This window comes from Pogona vitticeps, chromosome 4 (genome assembly GCF_051106095.1).
Source record: "Pogona vitticeps strain Pit_001003342236 chromosome 4, PviZW2.1, whole genome shotgun sequence".
NCBI lineage: Eukaryota > Metazoa > Chordata > Lepidosauria > Squamata > Agamidae > Pogona > Pogona vitticeps.
Window position 1 is genome coordinate 164903739 of NC_135786.1, and position 21458 is coordinate 164925196.

The window sequence follows — 21458 nt, forward strand, 5'->3', positions numbered from 1 at the left end:
TATGGAAATACTTTTTAAATCTTAAATTTGTTTGTCAAACATCTGGATGAGAACTACTGTTGTTTTTGTTAATTTTTAAAAAGTATTTGTTCCTCAGCATTCTGAGCTCAAAATACCAAGGAGGTATTTTAGAGCAAACCCCTTTTTTCTGGGACTTGGGATAGGCAGATGCTTAGAGTAATAGCATTTCCTATCCCCAGTAGGGAAAACTGTGGTAAAATATCTGAATTTTCATAATAATTATTGGTATCTGTAAGAGTCTGGTAGTGTAGAGCTGAGTCCTTTGTGGTTTTAATGAAAGTCTCAAAGTCTTTCTTGTCTTACAGCCTTACCCAGCTTTACAGAACAGCTTGATTCACATAAATGGTCAGATAAGTGACAGCAACCAAGAACTAACTCCCTGTGAAAAGAATTCAGGAAATAGTGTTTGAATTGTATTGGTTAAGCTGTTTTTTTGAGATACACTCAAAGGCTATGTAAAGATGAGAACTTTTAAGAGACTTGGCAGCTGTACTTTAGAACTGTTAACAGCCAGCAAGAAGCTCATTTCTTATTTGCTCCCTGCCCTGGTCTCTGGTCATATTTGCTTTTTTGCACACTTTTGTAGTTGTAGCTTGGAAGAAGCTAACATAGCTCTTCTGTGCCCACCAGCACTGCTATTTTTAATATATGCAGTGTGTGCATGTTAGTTAGTGTCTGTAACCTATAATGCTTTTCTTCCCCCCAGCACTGTTTCAACTATTTAGTTAAAAAAGAAATCCATAAGTGAACATTCAGATACGCTCCTGTAGCGCTTTAGAAAGGAAGTAGTTTTCTCTCAGCAAGTTTTCTCTCTTAAACGTTTGTCAAGCTTCTGATGTTAGATCAAGAATAATGGTGAAATAGTGGTGGTGGGGGGAATGGAAGACCAACAGATAACATACAAATAGTGAGTGTCCATTGGTTTAAGAAGAATTGATTACTTCTAGAATTTGTTTTGTTTTTATACTGTTGTCACATTCTGAGTATATCAAATTACAGACAACAGGGTTTTAAAAAGAAGCAGCTGTCTTATCTATCATAAGATTCCATCTTGTTTGTTGCTAAAAGGCTTTTAGAAACTATTTTAGGTCCTCCAGAATAGAAGCTGAGATGGTAAGGAAGAGTCATATCTGAAGGAATACTGATGTAGGACTCATGCACTTGCACAAAAATTCCAGACAAACTTGTCAGCTTTTTGAAACCCACACCTGTCTGCCACATTAACACAGGATTGTGATGGGTAGTGGAGCCAGTACACCATATTTAAAGTACTTGTTTCCTGCACCAGCAAATCCTAGAATCAAATGTGTGATTTTATGGTTAGCTTACTACATCTTTGATAAGCAGATTTAGACTCTAAGCAGTACAGTTTACAATGGAGCCTACAACCAACACCCAAAGAGTTCTGAAACTAGTTATGTGAACCAAGGGTGGCTTTAGATTTGTTTTTCATGGTTGTTGCTAAACATAGGGGAACATTTCAAAAACAGTTTGCAACATAACATGGTGGCAGAGTACAGGATCCATTAAATCGGCCTAATTAACTCTGAATTCTAGGTAGTGGACCTTCCTTGTTACTGTTGTGAAAGTTAGTATTATATTGTGCGTGTATACATGCTTATTTGAAAATCTGTCTCTTTGTCTTTAAATGGGGCTTCTTGCTAGGAAATCATGCATCAAATTGCTGCCCTTGTACATGTGTGTTAAGACTCCAGAGCACTGAGCCAGGGGGCTGGGCTCGATGACCTTACAGGCCCTTTCCCATTCAATTATTCCATGATTCTATGACCCAGTGCAGTCTTAACACAGGTCTACTCAAAAATAAGTGAGTTAAATGGGATTTATTCACAGTGAAGTGTGTCATCTTTGTTTTTGTATTTTATGTTTTTGGTGCATTCTTGAAGGAGATTTGTACAGAATGCTGGTTGTAGTTAGTTGCAGTAATGAAGCTCTGTCTCTCCCGCTGAGGGAGCCAAAATTATTTTCTGCTGGGAATTGTGTAATCCGAGGTCATTTTAAGCATTCTACATCCTATACTTTCAAAGAATATTTTTCTCTGCCTTTTGTCTTGTGCTGTTAACTTTTTGTTTTACTGTGAATGAGGGAATTGTGTTGTTATGATAAAACCAATAGAAAACCACATAAAACAGAAGAGTATGTTCATGGTGAAAGTCTTTCTTGTGTGCTGCTCTTTCATTCTGAAATGTGAAAAGTAGTATGTAAATTAAAGTAGTAAATAACTTCAAATTTGTTCTGCTGCTTTTCTCTTGACTATTTGAATTAGTCAATATTTAGTCAAAACATAGTGCACTCTTGGTACTGTGTTGCATTACTAAAGGTACCTTGTTTTTACAGAGGTTGACTCCAGTCAGTTAAGACGTCAGCTGTGTGGAGGCAGCCAAGCAGCCATTGAAAGAATGATTCACTTTGGCAGAGAATTGCAAGCTATGAGCGAACAGCTAAGGAGAGAATGTGGCAAAAACACTGCAAATAAGAAAATGCTCAAAGTAAGTTAAAATGTATTCTCGAAGGCTTTCACGGCTGGGATCCAATGGTTGTTGTAGGTTTTTTGGGTTGCTTGGCCATGTTCTGAAGTTTTTTCTCCCTAATGTTTTGCCAGTCTCTGTGGCCGGCATCTTCAGAGGACAGGAGTTAGAACTCTGTGTTCTGGTGTAGTGTGTGAGATAGTAAGTTAAAATGGCTTGCGAGTAACATGTGGGCTTGTGAGGTAACATATCACATCGATACAGACTCAAACTGAATCCAAACAAGACAAGAGAATTTGTTCCTGGGGGGGGGCTTTTGATAGTTTTGGGGGGGTTACCCCTAGACTTGCTACATTCAATATGCCAGCAAGTTTGGAAAACTCAACAGTGGCCAGAGGACTGGAAAAGATCAGTCTACATTCCAATCCCAAAGAAGGGCAGTGCCAAAGAATGCTCCAATTACCGTACAATTGCACTCATTTCCCACGCTAGCAAGGTTGTGCTCAAAATCCTACAAGGCAGGCTTTAGCAGTATGTGGACCGAGAACTCCCAGAAGTACAAGCTGGATTTCGAAGTGGCAGAGGAACTAGGGACCAAATTGCTAACATGCGCTAGATTATGGAGAAATTCCAGAGAGTTCCAGAAAACATCTACTTCTGCTTCATTGACTATGGACCACAGCAAACTATGGCAAGTCCTTAAAGAAATGGGAGAAACCTATAAGTGGGATAGGAAACAACAGTTAGAACAAATTGAATTTTTTTAGGTGGAGGAAAGTAAAAATAAAAAACTGAAATAATATGGTTGCATCTGTGTGCATACCCTCTTATAACTGGGGATGTACAGTACAGTGATGCCTCGCATTACGATGTTAATTTGTTCCAGCGAAATTGCTGTAGAACGAAAACATCGTAAATCGAAATTAAAAAGCCCATAGAAACGCATTAAAACCCGATTAATGCATTCCTATGGGCTTGAAACTCACCGTCCAGCGAAGATCCTCCATAGCGCGGTCATTTTCACTGCCCGTGCAGTGAGGAATCCATTCCAGAAAAGAGCGGGGAGCCATTTTTTTAACCCGGCAGCCATTTTGAAACCACCAATCAGCTGTAGGAAAATCATCGTCTTGCGAGAATCGGTTCCCGAAGCAGGGAACCGATCATCGCAAAGTGAAATTCCCCCATAGGAAACATCGTTTTGCAATCACTTGCGATCGCAAAAAATGTGTCATAATGCAATTTCGTCGTAAAACGGAGTGCTCGTCTTGCGAGGCACCACTGTACATGTTTTCAGCAGTGAGCAATCACATTCAAACTCTTGTCATGTAGGAGTCAGTACACTCCTGCCATCATTTGAAGTGCCTCTGAGGAATCTCAAATAAAGATCAACTGTGCTAGTAGGTCTTTCCTGACATTTTCTTAGTCACATCCTACAGCAGAATCCATGGTCCGCAGAGATCTTCCAAAGTATTAGAGGGATCTAATTGTCAGGAGAAGGGTACAAAAAAATTCCAAGGCATTAGATATACCATGGAACACAGTGAAGGCAGTCATCATCAAGTGGAGAAAATACTGTATGGTACAACAGTGACAGTTCCAAGAACTGGACGTTCCCTGCAAAATTGATTGAACGATTAGAAGAAAATTGGTCAGGGAGGCTGCCAAGAGGCCTACAGGAGCTGCAGGAATATCTGGCAAGTACTGGCTGTGTGGTACATTTGACAACAATCTCCCGTTTTCTTCAGATGTCTGGGCTATGGGGTAGAGTGGCCAGACGGAAGCCTTTACTTACAAAGAAAAACATCCAAGCCTGGCTAAAGTTTGCAAAAACACATCTGAATTCTCCCAAAGGCATGTGGGGAAAAAATGTTATGGTCTGATGAAACCAAGGTTGAACTTTTCAACCCTAATTCCAAAAGATAGGTTTGGTGCAAAAACAACACTGCACATCACCAAAAGAACACCATACCCACAGTGAAGCATGGTGGTGGCAGCATCATGCTTTGGGGCTGTTTTTCTTCAGCTGGGACAGGGACTTTAGTCAAGGTAGAGAGAATTGTGAACAATTCCAAATACCAGTCAATACTGGCATAAAACCTTCAGGCTTCTGCTAGAAAGCTGAACATGAGGAGGAACCTCATCTTTCAGCATGACGACCCAAAGCATATATCCAAATAAACAAAGGAATGTCTTTACCAGAAGATTAATGTTTTGGAATGGCCCAGCCAGAGCCCAGACCTGAATTTGATTGAATATCTGTGGGCTGATCTGAAGAGGGCTGTGCACAGGAGATGCCCTTGCAATCTGACAGATTTAGAACGTTTTTGCAAAGAAGAGTGGGCAAATCTTTCCAAGTCAAGATGTGCCATACTGATAGATTCATACAAAAAAAGGCTGAACACTGTAATAAAATCAAAAGGTGCTTTGACAAAGTATTAGTTTAAGGGTATGCACACAGATGCAACCATATTATTTCAGTTTTTTATTTTTACTTTCCTCCACCTAAAAGATTTCAGTTTGTTGTTAAACTGAGTTGTACAATTCATAGGTCTCATTAAAGGTGGGAAAAAGTTCTGAAATGATTTATCTTTGTCTCAATTTTTTACATCACAGACACCTGACATTTTAACAAGGGTGTATAAACATTTTATGTCCACGGTATATTGCTCTCAACTAGATTCCACTGCTTAGCCAGTAACATCCCTTATTGAATCCTGCTCATTCTTAATTGTGTTAGCAACATTTTAAAAGTATTTCAGCAGTAAGGTACAGTTACCATGTGTTTTTATATTATTTTGAGCAAGACAGAAAGCATCCTTAGATCATTTTAATTGGGTGGAACTGTGGAATGCTGGTGATGATAAAATGGAACATTGGATTTCTCAACAGGATGCATTCAGTCTACTTGCATATTCAGATCCCTGGAGCAGTCCAGTAGGAAACCAGCTGGACCCCATTCAGAGAGAGCCTGTGTGTTCAGTCCTCAACAGTGCAATACTAGGTAAGACTTAATCATTATACTGCATATATATTTTTAATTAAGCTATAGGCAGATTATGACATGCTGTATATGGTAGTTTAATATTAACATTTTGTGGCATAGAAAGAATGAAAATGTCAGCAGCATTGTGTAAATTATGCCCTCTTTTGCAACTGATTTGGGGCATTTGTAAATTCCATCAACAAACCTGTTACTGAAGTTGAGCTTTTTCCACATGATCTCTTAAAATTGCAAGAATCTTAACCAGTAAGTATCAATCTTTGCCTGGCTTTAATACTTACTGTGAAAACAAATTAATGTTTGGTCACCACAGGCAGAGATATTTTGCCTTCTGCGTGATAAGAGATCTCTTGTGTTGCCACTGCTGTATCCAAAGCCTGTCAACTAGTGTCAGCCAGGGTGGAAAAGTGCGTGTGGCACAGATTATTTCAACTTTGAAAAAAAATTAAACTAAAGATTTTCCAACATATTGACTATACCAGGTGAACAGAGAAAGGGCAATGATATAAGTAAACCCTCCAAAGTGCTCAGGAACGTATTTACTTACATAAACCACTGAACTGTAATGATAATATATGTATATGTGATTCTTGTACACAAAAGTCCAATAGTTTAATTTCACCAGCTGGAACATTGAAAGAATTTCATTAAATTCCAATGCAATAACTTCAGAGGCCATGCTTTTCTTGAAAGCATAATTGTAAAATAAAGTATTTAAAGTATAACATAATTGTGCATTGTTTAATCTTTTCAGAGACACACAATCTACCAAAGCAGCCTCCACTTGCTCTTGCAATGGGACAAGCTTCACAATGCCTAGGACTGATGGCCCGGTCAGGAATTGGATCCTGTGCATTTGCCACAGTGGAAGATTATCTACACTAGCCATGCATAAGATGACAACCAAGGTGTATAATGTGGCATATATTCAACATGAAAGTAGACCGGCTCTGCCAACTGGAGTTCAGATTTTTTAAAAATTATGTACTATGGACAGGTCTGTTGCTTTACATTGCTTCCTAGTTTACAGCATGACGCAAATGATTTTCTAAACTACTGTTAGGAGAAATTTTCCACCTTTAACCAGAGTCAAATATCATCAGTAAACATCAAATTGACAAACCCTTGAATTGTTCCAAAAAACCAAAAATGTCCTGCCTTCCTGAAAGGCAGGGCAAAATAGATAATGTTGTGGATGTGTTAGTATGTGGGTGATGTAAATTTCAAGCAGGATAATTTGCCAACTTTCACCCCCATTATTACATAGATCAATCAGTGTAATTTGCAAAATGCATAAGTACCTGACAGTCTGGCTGTATAGTATTGATGGGAAGAACTATTTTTAATGTGTACTGTAAAACTTGAAATACTCAGGAGCTGAGTGAATATGTTTGTCGCTACTTACAATCTCAACCTGTTTCCTAGTGGTTTTTGTTTTAACATGGTCTTTTCAACTCTGTTTCCTGTTTAACTGCAGACAACCTACGTTGTAGACTCACCTGTTTAACTGTTGTATTATAACAGTATTATATGTCAACACAGTGTGGTTATGGCCTATTTATATAAAAACCAAATATTTAGTCAGTTTCAGTCTTAATTTAATCTTTGTACACCCTGCATTTTTAAAAGTGCTTAAATGAGTACTCTATTGCAATAAAATGTAGTGATACCATCATTAATCAGTCATTAAATACTTCTACATATGGTAGGATGGCTACCTTTGTATGTGTTGTCTTGAACATTAGTACATGAACTTCTGTGTATGCAGTTAGATTTCACTGCTGTGTAGAAAGTGCCATGCATTGAAACATCATGTTACATCTAGTACTGGGGTTTGTTTTGTGAGTTGGATGAAAGAGGAAGAAAGCCCTTTGCTTGAAATGATGGGTTACTGAGGTTTCCAGAGGTTCAGATAGAGTTCCATGTGCACATGCTAAAGAAAAGAAATTGTTATGTGCCATCAAGTCTGTTTAGACTTATGGCAGTCTTTCTAAGGGTTTTAAGGCGTGAAAGGTGCCCTCCCATGAGTTTCCATAGCTAAGCAGATTAGATCTCATGTGTCTTAATCCAGTACTCTGCCCATTACACCACACTAACTCTCAACATCCTCTATACAGTACGTAGAATAAAAAATGCAATTGTGCTTTATTACTGCACAACATCTAAAATCCAGCTATTGTTTTCTACCCCCCCATGTGTTGTAGCAGTTGTCCTTCCTTTTACCCCATTTGTTGGATGCTGTGTTTACAAGGCAATCTGATACCCTACCAGATAATGTCTGACTAGGATATCTCAGAGTTGAAATACAAAATAGCTGGAAGGCATCATGTTGCCAGCCTCTGATTCATGTTCACACAGCCTTTCAGTGACACAGAAGAAATTATTACCCACTGGAGAAGCCCATCTGGCAGTCGGACATTCAACAAAAGAAGGAAGAATACTCAAAGAGTTGAGGGGCACACAATAATATTTAATTAGGATGTATAGCTGAAATGACAACATATTATCTAGAAGGAGCACATGCAGTATCCTATAAGAGTGTAACGTATATATACAGTTATAAGAAAAATCACCTAAACAGTTTTGCATAATATAAAAACAATAATTAAATTTTTATTATTATGTTCCATAACAAAATGCAGTCAAGGTTTCATGGGGTTATTTTTGATGACACCCAGTGCTTTGTGAATCGCTTAGCTTTTTGTTTCTTCGTTTTACCTGGGGGGGAAAGGCAGTCATTTCCAAGTGCACTTGAAAGGTCAACAGTTCAAGCCACAAATGTCCATTTTGAGGGTCTAACCACCCATTGCTGTCGCTATAAAAACCTTGCCATGATTAGCCACTAAAGTAGCAACTTTCTGTGGAAGCTTTCTGACTACTCTCTGCTGTCACAACTCACTGAAAATGATAAGATTTTTACTTTTTGGGAAGTAATTAAATTTACTACAATCTTAGTTTTCCACATTCCAAGCATTCATTTAAGTTTTTTAATAAGAATTTTATATGAAAATTGGAATTCAGACTGAAGATTACTATACAAATATATTGTGAGTCTAGTTAACTGTGTTTTATTGTTTTATCTGTGGTGAGCCACCTTAGGTCCCCTATGAGGAGGAAGAACATGGTATATAAATAAATATATAATTATCTACGCGAGAGATCAAAACCTAAGAAAAGTAGCATAGTCTTGGGCCAAGACTCTATCACTTCATGTTGCAACTACTAACATTAAATGGCTGTTTGTCAAACCACTATCCTCAGGAGCCTTGGTTTCTCATGTGCAATGCTGTGACAGTATTTATTGAGAGCAGTTTATTCTTTAGAGTATGAGGTGCTGTGGGCACTAAAGCACTATACATATTTAGCAGTACTACCTCTGGCTAGAAATTTATTCAGCCACCAATTACAATATAACCCCACCACTGAAACAAACTTGTTCCAACCAACACTCTTAATGAACCACAACCAAGCCACCTTAAGACAGTAATCTGACACAGAATTCCCCTAAATGGTTCATCATTAGGCGTGAAAAACAAAAACACCTACATGTTGTTAACACATTTTGCTACTTATGCTTCCATTAACATTTAACCACATGCTTTTTAAGAAGCACATGGAAAAACTTATTAGAGGGGGAAAAGGTTTGACATAAATACTTAGAGACTCAACAGGCTTTTGACTAAATTGCCAGCTTCTAAAAAAAATTGTTTACCATTCAGTTGATCTGTAGCCTAAAATAAATAGGATTTTTATAACTTGGAATGAACACAAACAGATTGTCACTAACGTCTGAATGAGACATGAATGAATGAACCCAAGGTCATTCATGTCCAAGTCTGAACTTAAGGGCAGAGCACAATGAATTACTTCACAAATGTTGCTATTATTTTCCTGACAGAACTTTGCCGTGTGGACCAAGGAGCCCTCCTTGCATCAACACACAAAAAGAGTAACACTTACCCCAGGAATTACTCACAAACTGGACTGCTGCTTTTTTAACTGCCCTTTTCTTGTTTTCAACAGAAAAATACTGATTTGCTGAAAAGACAAATAGCAATTTAGTCAAAGTATGCATGCAGCAAAATCTATATGTACTATAAATGATTCAAAGAAAAATCCCATTACCAGTAGTTCGGTTGGAGCCAGCTCCATATAGGAGTCTCTGTACAAAGTTTTTAGCTCCTTGCTGTTGCTTGTTGGTTAAATCCCGATCCTTTAACCTCACAGCCATATAGTTTTCTTGGAGCCTAACAATAAAACAGAAATTAGAAGAGACATAGTAGCTTGTATTGTGTCTTGTCTTACTGAAACAGAAACAGTTTAGTTAAACCATTTCCAACTTTCCTAAATTGGATCAAATATTTTAATTTTCCTATTAATTTAACATGTCATGATTTCTGAAACATTTTCACTCATGTTCAGAGTTGTAATTAATCCTTTCAATTTGCAATGTGAGCTTCTAGTCCAGAAGTTACTCTGTACTGGACACAGGCTTACTACCACTTAAAACAATTTCAAATATTCATACATCGTGGCACCTCACACAGGCCAGCTTTGTAATAATGTGGGGTTATGAGAAGGCTTTTGCCTTCATGCCAACATGGAGATGCCATTTATGAAACTGAGCATGAGCAACTTATCATCCTCCAGATGGCCACATCAAAGCAAAGCGTGTTGCTTATATACCACCCCATAGCACTTCAAGCACTCTCTGGGTGGTTTACAAATTAATTATGCAGGCTACACATTCCCCTCCCCCCCAGTGAACTGGGTACTCATTTTTACTGACCTGGGAACGACAGAAGGCTGAGTCAACCTTGAGCCGGCTACCTGGGATTGAACCCTGGGTCATGAGAACAGTTTTGGCCGCAGTACACCAGCTTAACCACTGCGCCACAAGGCTCATCAGCTATCAGTGATCAATTAGAACAATTGTAATCTGACATGTGGAAACATTAGTTGTACACCTCTGATGTAAATAGGTGCTTCCACATGCATGGTATATATGTGGCCATGGGTATCCGACGGTTGTGGCACAATGTCAAGCTACTATGCTTACAGACATTGTTTCTAAAAGAAAAATTTCTCTCCTTGTAAGTAAATTTGTCTCCTTGCTCTACATCTCAATAGAGACCTCACCATACTTAATACAGTACTGTTCACTAGGTACCCTGTTAGTTCTTTAACTATATTGTGAGTTCCTTGAGGCTATGAAATAGGATATAAGCATTTGTTAATATTTGTTTACTATATTTTCAGTCATAAGTCATAATGTCTAAAAATTATAACTTTTTAGTCTGAATGGCTCTGTAAGGTAAATCGTGACACAACAGACTAATTCAGCCATTTTCAATGGGGGCCATATGGCCCCCCAGGAGGCCCTGGAATATTTGAAGGCAGACACAGACTGGAAACAATTCTCCACACAACACCTTATAAGGTTCATTTTGCAACTTATATAATCTTGATTTGGCCTATATTTCTTTCATAGTTTACAGCCATGGTTGAAAAAAGGTTGAGAAAAGCTGTACTAAATAAAAATTGTTAAGCTATACCTAGTAGCTACTGTTTCTTCTTCTTCATCTTCCTTTGTATGTTCAGTTTCAGACTCACCCTCAACATCCTGTGCTGTAAGAAAAATTTGGTAGGTTTAAGACGTTTTATCTTCATAATTACAACCAGAGAAGGCAAAGGGGAAAATACATGTTTTAAATCTTTATAAAATAGATGCCAGGAGTATTCTATACTGTTTGTAAAAAATCTTCTAGTGCAGTAAATTTAAGATTATGAAAATGTGAATAATGAGCAGTAAAATATCACATACCAAACTCTCAACCAGACAGAATTAAAAATGTAAGACCTCTAGTATTAATGGTCAGTAAATTAGTTCACTGTATTGCCTAGCAGGCAATACTTACGAAACGACAAAAGCAATACAATAATGGTAACATAAGAAAATCTTACACTTATCATTTTCAGGTGTGTCACATGGCTGGTTTCTGCTAAGGAAAGGAAAGCTGTATTTAGGAAGACATTCAGTAAATCAACTTATTCATATATATAACGGTGGCATGCTAATATGCATGAAACCCATTTAATGCGTTCCAATGGGGAAATTAGCTTGTCGTCCAGCGAAGATTGCCCATAGGGAAAGTCATTTTCCGAGGGCCGATCAGCTGTTAAAATGGCTGCCCTGCGAAGCATGGGTCCAGAAAACACAGGGCAGCCATTTTGCGGAGCCAGAAAACATTGTTGTCTTGTGAACAAACGGTTCGCGAAGCACGGACCTAATCGTCAAACAAAAATCTCCCATAGGAACATCGTTTTGCGATTGCTATAGCGATCGCAAAAAAGTCACTGTCCTGCGGATTCGTTGTACAGCGGGGTCATCGTTTAGCACTGTATATAGGGTACCACCAAAGGCACCTTACACTTTAATCAAACTAAAGCTGGGAGTGCCAGTTTGTGCTCTGAAACCTATTTTACTTACCTTTCCTGTGTGGATGAAGCCAACTCCTCTAACACATTTTCAGGAAGCAGCTTTCTTTTCTAAAAAAATTGGAAAATTTCTGCAAATCAAGATTACTTGAAGAGAATAATTACTTATCTACAAATCTGACAGCATCACAGTAATTGTACAATTCATCTTTTACTGGAAATTATCTGTGAAGATTCTCAATCATTCAGGTGTGGTTATCTGGAAGTTGAATCATGGCAACTGGACTTCTTATTAGGTTGCAACGTTTCACTACTCATTCAAGTAGCTTCTTCAGTCTGAGGAAAGCTGGTAGGAGATCCCCGATATATTCTCCACGTTGGTTTCATGGTCTGAATAGGCTCGTTATATAGGCAAAGGACTGGGGGTGAGTGAAAATATCACCTCCGCAGTCCTTCTCCACCCACTGTCATGCGTCGTTAACAGTGGTCGTTCTGGTGTGTGTGCAGTCCTGATCTTTCTGGAGATGGATGAAAGGGCAGCATGATAAATAGGAGACAGACTGTATCTAAGGCCTCTACCCCTGCTAAGTGAGGGATTTTCTATGTACACATGTATGGCCTCCCTGACCCCTCTCAAACCATCTATCTTCTCAGTCCAAAATAAGTATACCTTAGTCATCAAATGAGTGTCCACTATGCTTCAAACAAAAGAACACTGCTGATTGTCATCCTGAGCTGATACCCCTCTTGCACCGGGCCATTCTCCTGTTTAGTGGCTGTTTGGTTTCTCCAATGTAGAGCTCCAAAAATTCCTCTTTGCTTTGGACCGCATATGCTATATTACTCCTGTTGTGTTTTGCTGTCTGGTCTTTTGGGAGGATAAGTCTCTGCCTCAGTGTGTTTGTGGGTCTGAAGTACACAGGTATGTGGTATTCACCAAAAATCCTTTTAAGCTTTTCAGACACAACCACCATGTAAGGAATGAGCAGGTTCTTCCGTTGGTTCTGGGTCTCAGACTATTCCATTGTCCTGCTGGGTTGGGACATTGCCTTGTTAAAGGCCCATCTTGGATATCCACAGGCCTTAAGGGCTGCCTTCAGATGTCTGTCTTCCTTCTTCTTGGCTTCTGTGGAGGTGGGGATGCTTCTTGCTCTGTGGTTTAGTGTCCCAACGACCCCAGTTTGTGTTGCAATGGGTGATGAGTCAAACCACAGGTAATGATCAGTGAATGTAGGTTTTCTGTAGATTTCTATTCCTAAACTGCCATTGGATCCTATGATGACTGCACAATCCAGGAAAGCCAGCAGGTTATCTTTGGCGTCTTCCCTGGTGAACTTGATATTTGGGTCCACTGTGTTTATACGGTCTCTGAAAGCCTGCACTTCCTGAATCTTGATCTTCACCAATGGGTTGGAGTCATCCCCTGGAATGTGTTTAGTGCCTTATTTTCCACTTCTTCCATGCATAGGTTGGCAACAATGGGCGACAGCAGAGAACCCATGGCACAGCCATGCTTCTGTCTGTAAAAGTCACCTCTGTAGGTGAAGTAAGTGGTGCTCAGACACAGGTCTAGGAGCAGGCAAGTCTGGTCTTAGTTGAGGCTGCTTCTGGTGGAGAGGGTGCTGTCTTCTTCCAGTCTCCTTTTTACAGTTGTTAGGGCATCGGAGATGGGAATGCTGATGGAGAGGGATGTGACATGAAATGATACCATGGTCCTGTCGGTATTTATTTTCATTTTTCCTGTCTTTGGATTCAAACTCTTCTGAGTTGTGAATGTGGTGGCCCAAGTGTCCAACCAATGGTGCTAAGACAGTGGACAGGTTTTCAGCAATGTTGTACGTTACTGAGTTTATGCTGCTGCTGCTGAGTCTAAGGGTGGCTTCTGCCTTGTGTATCTTGGGAAGTCCATAAGGGCGGCCAAGGGGAGCTCTTCAGGATACAACACGTGGTAGGTCACCCTGTCAATGTCGTGGTCCTTTTCCAAGTGATTCAGGCATCCTATCACTTTTTTCCTGTAAATGTTGGTGGGTCCCTCTTCAGTTTCTCTTATGTGTGATCTTAGTTTTCTATGGTAATCCAGTGTTGAGGACGACAGTGCATCTTCCTTTGTCCATAGGCAGTTTTGTGATAGTCTCATCCCTGCTGAGGGATGTCGGAGGACTTCTTTCCTGTCTGGTGAGGTTGGATGGTGGCAGTTGAGTGCTGGGAAGTGTTGCAGAAACTTCTATCTGGAGTTGTTCAGCTTCTGTTACTGGTAGATTGTTGTGGATAGCCAATTCTGTGGCTGTAATGAAGTCCATAACCAGAATCTGTTTGGGTGTCATGACAACATTTAGACCTTTGACTAAGATCTCCCTCTCTGACCGAGTGAGTTCCCTGTCTGAGAGATTTTTCATCCATTTGTCCTTTGTGTCCTCCGCTATCATCTGTCCCATCATCCTTGTCGAGTTCACTTGCTGACGACCCACGAGAATAGGTGGAGAAGGAGTGCAGAGGTGGAATTTTTACTCACCCGTCGCCCTTTGTCCATCTAACAACCCTATTCAGATTAGGGAGATGTGAAACCAAGGAAGATATATCAGGGGTCTCCTACTGACTCTCCTCAGACTAAAGAAGCTGCTTGGATGAGTAGCAAAATGTTTCAGCCTAATAAGGAAGAAGTCCAGTTGCCATCACTCAACTCCCAAATGTACTTTTACTAGAAAATTTATGAACTTTTAGGAGACTACATACTGGCATCTAATAACATTTTAAGTTGGAACTGGAAGCATCATTTGGAATTTGGCTGAAATACAGTACCAACTAAAGTCCTAATTTGGCTGGTATTGCCTGCTTGCAAGGTTACTGCTCAGGATTTAGGAGGTCCTATATTAAGTCTCAAAGAAGTCTTGTGATAGGGCAAAAAAGATATTTATTATTTCTTTTAATTTAAATGTGTTCTGGATCAAATTCAAGGAAAATAAAATTTATATAAATACAAGAATAGGATACAAATCACTTCCAGGTTGAACTGAAAACCAGTGGCATATAGTCTACAAGATGCCACAGGACTTGTCATTTTTTTTTACCATGCCCAGGTTGAAGCTGGAACCTCTTATGGACAACAGTAGAAACTGTAGGGTGCCTGTAATTGGGTGGCAGTTCATGCTGTTTTATATCGGGATCAATGCCATATTAGTAATGCTGACCAGAGTAGGAAAAAACAATTATTATTTTTTGCTTACTGTGTTCAAACCAAGCCTGCATAAGAATCATATTTCATTTTTCAATGTTCTTTAAGGTTTGGAAAAATCAGAAAAACTGGTGTGCACATTTTCATTTTACTAAGCAGCTTACTTTTTTCACACCACCGTTAGTCATCCTTCAGTCTCGAAAGACTATGGTAACGTGCTCTGTATGGGGGACTTGGAACAGCATCTAGTGTGGCTGAGGAGGCCTATTCGAGAGTGACAATCCCTTCCACACTGAAGACAAATCCAATCTGAACTAAAATAATTCTTTGGGACTATATATTTACGAAGCGATCGTCTCAGTTTAATTAGCTCAGCGGTTTAGTTATCTGGCTGTGACGCCAGAGGTTGGGAATTCAATTCCCCACAGAGCATCTTGGAAGAGCGGGCCAGCCTGGGTGGTCTTGGGTATGCTGCACAGTTCCAAAAGTGCCCTAGAAAGAAGGGAATGGTAAACCACTTCTGAGTGCTGTCTGTTGAGGAAACCCTGAGAAGGGTCGCATAAGTCAGAATTGACTTGATGGCACATTCAAAGGCAGTACAGCAATCTGGAACATGTCCAAATACACTTTCTAAAGTAGGAGCGAGGAACCTTTGGTTCTCAGTTGTTTGGGGCCAATTACTCTCATGACTGCCTACCAATAGTTACACTGGCTAGGGCTACTGGAAACGTAAGTCCAAGATAGCTTGGACTGGAAGTCCAAGAGAAAATTATTCCTATCCTGCTCAAAAGCCACCTCAAAATCCAGAGAAAGGACGCACAAGTTACTACCTTTTGTTCCTTAAATAGTTCTTCTCTTTGCCGTCTCTTTTCTTTCAAGATAGCCTTTTCTCTAAGAAAGCAAAAAAGCAGAGAGATCAACAGGTAATTGCTTGTAGCCAATAATAAGTCCGTGTGCAAAGCGCTCTCTACATACAAACTGAAATACAATGTAGTTAACACAGGAATGGAGAATGTTTTCTTCCTGCTGAACCTGCAATTACGCTGGACAAATCCGGATGAGGTTTTTTTTTTGGGGGGGGGGTCAGCATTTCAACTATGGCGTTGCCAGAGAAGAATCTGGCCAGTTACTTCTAACGCTTTGGGATGTTTCAAGTCGCAAACCTAGGCTGCCCCCGCTTTCCCTTCGGTTCCCCCCCATCCCCAGTTTGCTTCACTTCTGCTCAGCGGCACTTCTTACTTACAAAAAGGGCAACGAAAATAAAACGTCGCCTTCCCGCCTTTATTCCTTTGAACGGAGTTCACTCCCTTCCTCGGCCACAGATTGCTTTTTGGGGCGCTTAGCCTTCCGCGGCCCCTCTTCTGAACTCCCTCCTCAGGACGGCCTCGGGACTGTTTAAACCCCAGAACCGCCGGCCATCAACCCCGGGAGGCAGACCTGCTGTCTCCAGGTGGGGGCCACGGTTGGCAACCTTTGCGGCTGCGGCCACCGCCACCACCCCCTCCCCCAGGGTCAGCAAAGGCCGGGCCCCCAAGAGGCCAAACCGCCGCCGCGGGCCGTTCCCTCAGGGAAGCCGAGCCAAGAGAGGGACAAGGGAGAAGTTATACCGGCGGGCGCGCTCCCCCGCCGACCGGTGCGCTTCCTCCGCGGCCACCCGCGCGCTTTCGAAGGTCACTTCCTCGGGCGCCTCCTCGTCGCCGCCCGCTTCCTCGCCTTCTGAAGAAGAAACGGCGGCGGGCACCGCTTCGCCTTCTCCTCCTCCTGCGGCAGCTTCGTCGGCCTTGGCCGCCGCCCGCGTCCTCCGCGCCACCATCTTTCTCGTTCCCCTTCCGACTGACCTCTCTTCCCGTGACCCGGAAGTGCATGGCGGAGGCCGCGGGGTGGGCGGTGCTATGCAGATTGTCTTGATGGCGTTCCGTAGAGAGGGAGGGACGATCCCGGAGATCAGCTTCCTGGTTATGTTGACGGGTTTCAAATCTGGGCGACGCGGAAGACTCATCATTTCACAATACAGTATTTATTTCGCCCGGGATAGGAGCCAACGGCGCCCGCAAAAAAGCGTAGCGAGGCGAGGGCTTCCGCAGTTGGGCAGAGCGTCATTCCAGGACAAGGTAGCAGCCGGCATTGCTACTACAAATTAAGAGTAGACCCATTGAGTTAATGAGTCTTCCACAAAAAAGACTTCCATGAAATAATTCAGTCTCTCTCCTCTGGGTGAAAAACCAGCCGGGTCCAGTGGATGGAGTGGCCTAGGACTCGGGAGACCTGGGTTTGAATCCCCGTGAAAACTCAGTGGAGGCGATTCCACCTCTTAAATCTCTCGCCTGGGAAACCCGGACGACCTGGCCACGTCCTGTACGTGTGTTGCCTGGTTTCCTGGCCAAATAGGAGTTTCGGGAGAAGGCAATATGTGTACGTGGGGATATCCAAATTATTTGGCGGCCCTTTGTTTGAGAAGTACGAAGGTGCAATCCAACCAACAGCTATCGGGATGGAGTTTGAAACCACCCCCAGTACTGTTTGGCAGTCACTTTTTGAATACAAATACAATAGATGATACCTTTATAGGCCACTAAAGAAATCATATCATCCGCTACTTTTCATGGCTCAGGGCCCACTTCATCAGACTTGCACTGTTGTCTTCCCATTACTTCAAATAACTTTAAAAGTCCCCCAACTTCATGGCAGATGGATTTTGCCAGGTGTTTGTCTTAGATTCAAGTTAGGAAAGATGCAGACATTAAAGATGTAGTGCAGATATTACACATACACCTTCCGGTTTGGCCTTCCTTTGAAACTGCAAGTTTCAAACCTTGAATCTTCCATCTGGGAACTGGAGTGGAAATTTTGTAAATTCCTTAGTTTTAACCAATTGGGGTTAATGTCAAATTAGTATGTATTACCTAGTGGTTGCACTCTTGCTCCACTGATTTTGAGAGTCCAGATGGGCACAGACAACAGGAATTTTTGGGACTCTCATATACTGTATATATTTTGTCCATATTTTGGTGCAGCCTGAGGAAGACAGATTTAAATTGAAAACTAGCCGTTCAGTTTTTTTGTGTGTGGTCTAATAAAGGTATCATCTGTTCTTGCCTTTGATTCACACAGGGACTGTATGTCTCAATTTAGTTTTTTCCCCTCAGAAACGCTGTTAGAATTGCTGTAAGTCAGATGGGACTGACATATAATACACACTCTTGAGAGCAGCAATAAGATGCTGGCTAATATTTTGGAAAATTGGGTAGTCAAAGTTTGCTTTTTCTGAATTGGGATTTATTTCATTCGCAAATATAATTTGAGCCTCTGAACCTTTTAACCTGGCAGCATTTTTGTATGCACATTTGATAGTGTGGCAGGCATCTGCTACAGACTTAAGTTTCTGCTGCAACCCAGGAATAATTATGTGAGGGTGATGGTGATGTTTCTCTGCAACCAAGACTAAGGGCCCGTCCAGACAGGGGAATCTTGTTCGCCCTTAAAAGGTTCTTATTGTCAGTGCAGTCTATTTTATCTCTCATTTAGTAATCCTTTCATTCACACTGGAGATGTTTATTTTGTCATGAGAGGGGTCCATGCAGGTCTTTGAACTGTCTGTTTATTCACAAGCAAGTTTCACCTGGTTTACTTACAAGTAAGGAGACAGCAGCAATGTGAGAGAAAAACATGGGAAGGTTGGGGAGATGGAAAGGAGGTAACCCTCCCTTTCTCCTCAGCCAGGGCTCTGCTGGAGTTGTGTGGGTGGTACCCATGGACTTGACATACCCCTCCCCTGCCTTTTTTCACCGTTATTGTTCAGTAGACCACAGTGACTTTCCTTTTTTGTTGTTAAGTAAAGCAAGTAGCAGCAATGCATCAACCAAGCATGGTATTAGAACTGCACTGTGTCAGTTAAGGAAATACTTTTTTTAAAAGACAAAAATAGAGGGGGGTTCTTCATATTCCCTTTTAATGTCATAACCCACCTAATATGTCACAGGCTTGTCACTTCATATAAAGCCACCCACAGTTCCATTTGGGTGTGAAATAACCATCCACACAGGCTATATACACAGGGATAATTAGGAGCACACTAAATCAAACCTAAAAAACCAAAGCCCTTAATGCTGTGCCAGAAAGAAATGGAACAGTTCTTAAAGGGGCAGATCAATCTTAAGTACAGTGGTGCCTCGACTTACGAACGCCCCTACATACGAACAGCTCCGTTCACAAATTTTGCATCGACTTGCGAACGGAGCTTCGAGTTACAAACAAAAGTGGGGAAAGGGAAATGGACTTTGGACTGCCTGGTACTGTAATTTTAAAATGTAAAAATGTTTTTAAAGATGCATGGTTTGGTTCAAAGCTGTTTGGTTTTAAAGATGTTTTGTTTAAAAGGTGTTTGTTCCCTCCCTCCCTTCTTTCCTGCCCTTTTTTTAAACCTAAGTTATTTTAGGTTTTAAAAAATAATAATTCCCTCCCTAGTGGTAGAGGACAGGTTAACCGATTTTGCATTAGTTCCTATGGGAACTGATGCTTTGACTTACAAACGGTACCTCTACATACAAACAAAAAACAGCCGGAACGGATTAATCGGTTTTCAATGCATTCCTATTGGAAAGGCTGTTTTGACTTACAAACATCTTCTGGAACAGATTAAATTCGTAAATCGAGGCATTACTGCAAAAGTAGAAAATATGTATACTGTAATTTGGTGCAAACCAAACTATACCAACAGCAATCCAAATACAGTGGTGCCTCGCTTAACGAGCGCCCCACTGAGCGATGAAATCGCTTAACGAGGGGCTCTGGGCCATCGCTGGAGCATTCGCTCAGCGATGGCCCCTATGGCGTTTTTTCGCTTTGCGATATTCGCTAAGCGATTCGCTTAGCGAATATCGCATAATGAAGCGGGGGAGAACAGCTGATCGGCGGTTCCAAAATGGCCGCCGGAAGGTCCGCGCTGCATTTTCGCGCCCTGCCCTCGCTTACCGAGGGCGCAAAAATGGCGCTATGGAGGAAGATCGCTTAACGGTGAGTTTTAAAGCCATAGGAACGCATTGAACAAAGTTCAATGCGTTTCTATGGCTTTTTAAATTCCGTTTAGCAATGTTTCGCTATAGCGAAGGTTAATCCGGAACGGATTAACCTCGCTATGCGAGGCACCACTGTAGCCATCTATATACCTGTCAGGACAGACCCTAAATTAATGAGCCTCGTGGCGCAGTGGTTAAAACGCTGTACTGCAGCTAAAACTGTGCTCACGACCTGGGGTTCAAATCCCAGGTAGCCGGCTCAAGGTTGACTCAGCCTTCCATCCGTCCGAGGTCAGTAAAATGAGTACCCAGCTTGCTGGGGGGGCAATGTGTAGCCTGTATAATTTAAATTGTAAACCGCCCGGAGAGTGCTTGTAGCGCTATAGGGCAGTATATAAGTCCAATAAATAAATAAATAATAAATAAATAATAAATAAATTTTGCCTCATCTCTGCCTCACACATTTAAAGTGGATTATGCTCTGGGACTGTTGGAAGCCCCTCTCAACCAAAGTCCATGCCTGCCCACCAGAAACTGTGGGCAGCTCTCAAGTCTGCCAGAGGGATAATAAAAAAATTATAGGCACTCGGTAGTTACATTCCTAGATAGGTTATTTCTCTGTATTTTTCATGCCTCTTGTTAAGACAACAAGAAATACAAGAAAGCTGGACGTGCAGGATTAGTTCCTAATGTGGCCGTTAAGGTTCTGGGTTTCAACAGCTTTTATCCTAACTTATCTGATATCGGTTTTGTCACATTTCTGTGTGCCTCTATTCCCAGCCAAAAAGGAACCATGAGTTTTGATATGGGGCCAATTTCTAATTCTTGGCGTCTGCAGTCACTCAGCTCTCCCGGTTCTTCCATTTCTTTACATTGAAACACACAGTTCCGACCTGGCATTCAGAGGGGGTAGGGAAAGCAGAGTGACTGCAGGCCCCTGTGTCTGCAAGAATGGGAAGGAACACTCCCATTCACAACACCAGATATAGAATTTGAACTTATACCTCTTGAGACTGAAGAGCTAATAGTGAAACATGGTTTAAGCAGAGAAGCCTGGCCTACACATATAGCCATTGATTTTGGAACTTGTTTTGTTTTGTTTTTCTGCACCATACATGCAGACCTTCCATGCCCAGCCTGATGAAGATCTGCATGGATCAAAAGCTATCTTCTGTGTAGGAACTTTTAGTGGTCTGATATATGTATCACTTGCCCTCACCTCATTCAAATTAAAGTTAGCCTGTGTTATTCATAATTTATGTAGATCAAATGTTCCTCAAGTTCAAAAACATTACTTTTGAGAGCAGATTAATGATGAAAATTTC

At 41.2% G+C, this 21458-nt stretch overlaps 2 protein-coding genes across 3 annotated transcripts in view; one reads left to right on the forward strand and one right to left on the reverse strand.

Moving 5' to 3' along the window:
• The window catches only part of RANBP9 (RAN binding protein 9), a 48205-nt gene extending 40991 nt beyond the window's left edge, over positions 1-7214 (forward strand). Inside the window, exons 12-14 of the mRNA XM_020798612.3 lie at positions 2377-2528; positions 5397-5508; positions 6263-7214. Coding sequence (XP_020654271.3) covers positions 2377-2528; positions 5397-5508; positions 6263-6393 — 395 coding nt within the window. The 3' untranslated portion in view covers positions 6394-7214. The remainder of the gene's footprint in view (positions 1-2376; positions 2529-5396; positions 5509-6262) is intronic.
• Positions 7215-7957: 743 nt separating this feature from the next.
• On the reverse strand, positions 7958-16995 carry NOL7 (nucleolar protein 7). 2 transcript variants are annotated; one of them, XM_020798614.3, is made up of 8 exons: positions 16726-16995; positions 15949-16009; positions 11999-12057; positions 11473-11507; positions 11064-11136; positions 9634-9755; positions 9469-9546; positions 7958-8226 (listed from the first exon to the last, which is right to left on the reverse strand). In XM_020798614.3, exons 1-8 carry the CDS (start codon positions 16929-16931, stop codon positions 8159-8161), a joined length of 702 nt encoding a protein of 233 aa, XP_020654273.3. In that variant the 5' UTR covers positions 16932-16995; the 3' UTR covers positions 7958-8158. The 2 variants fall into 2 exon arrangements, with proteins under 2 accessions (XP_020654273.3, XP_020654272.3); XM_020798613.3 differs by having other exon boundaries at positions 11473-11510.
• Positions 16996-21458: the final 4463 nt, after the last annotated feature.

Excerpts from the sequence above, each read along its gene's own strand:
- NOL7 (XM_020798613.3), bottom strand. The coding sequence starts at position 16,931 with ATGGTGGCGCGGAGGACGCGGGCGGCGGCCAAGGCCGACGAAGCTGCC. Across the intron at positions 12,058-15,948 it reads AACTATTTAAGGAACAAAAG|AAAAGAAAGCTGCTTCCTGA; the intron begins GTAGTAACTTGT and ends CAATTTTTTTAG. Across the intron at positions 8,227-9,468 it reads GTTTGTGAGTAATTCCTGGG|GTAAAACGAAGAAACAAAAA; the intron begins GTAAGTGTTACT and ends TTTCCCCCCCAG.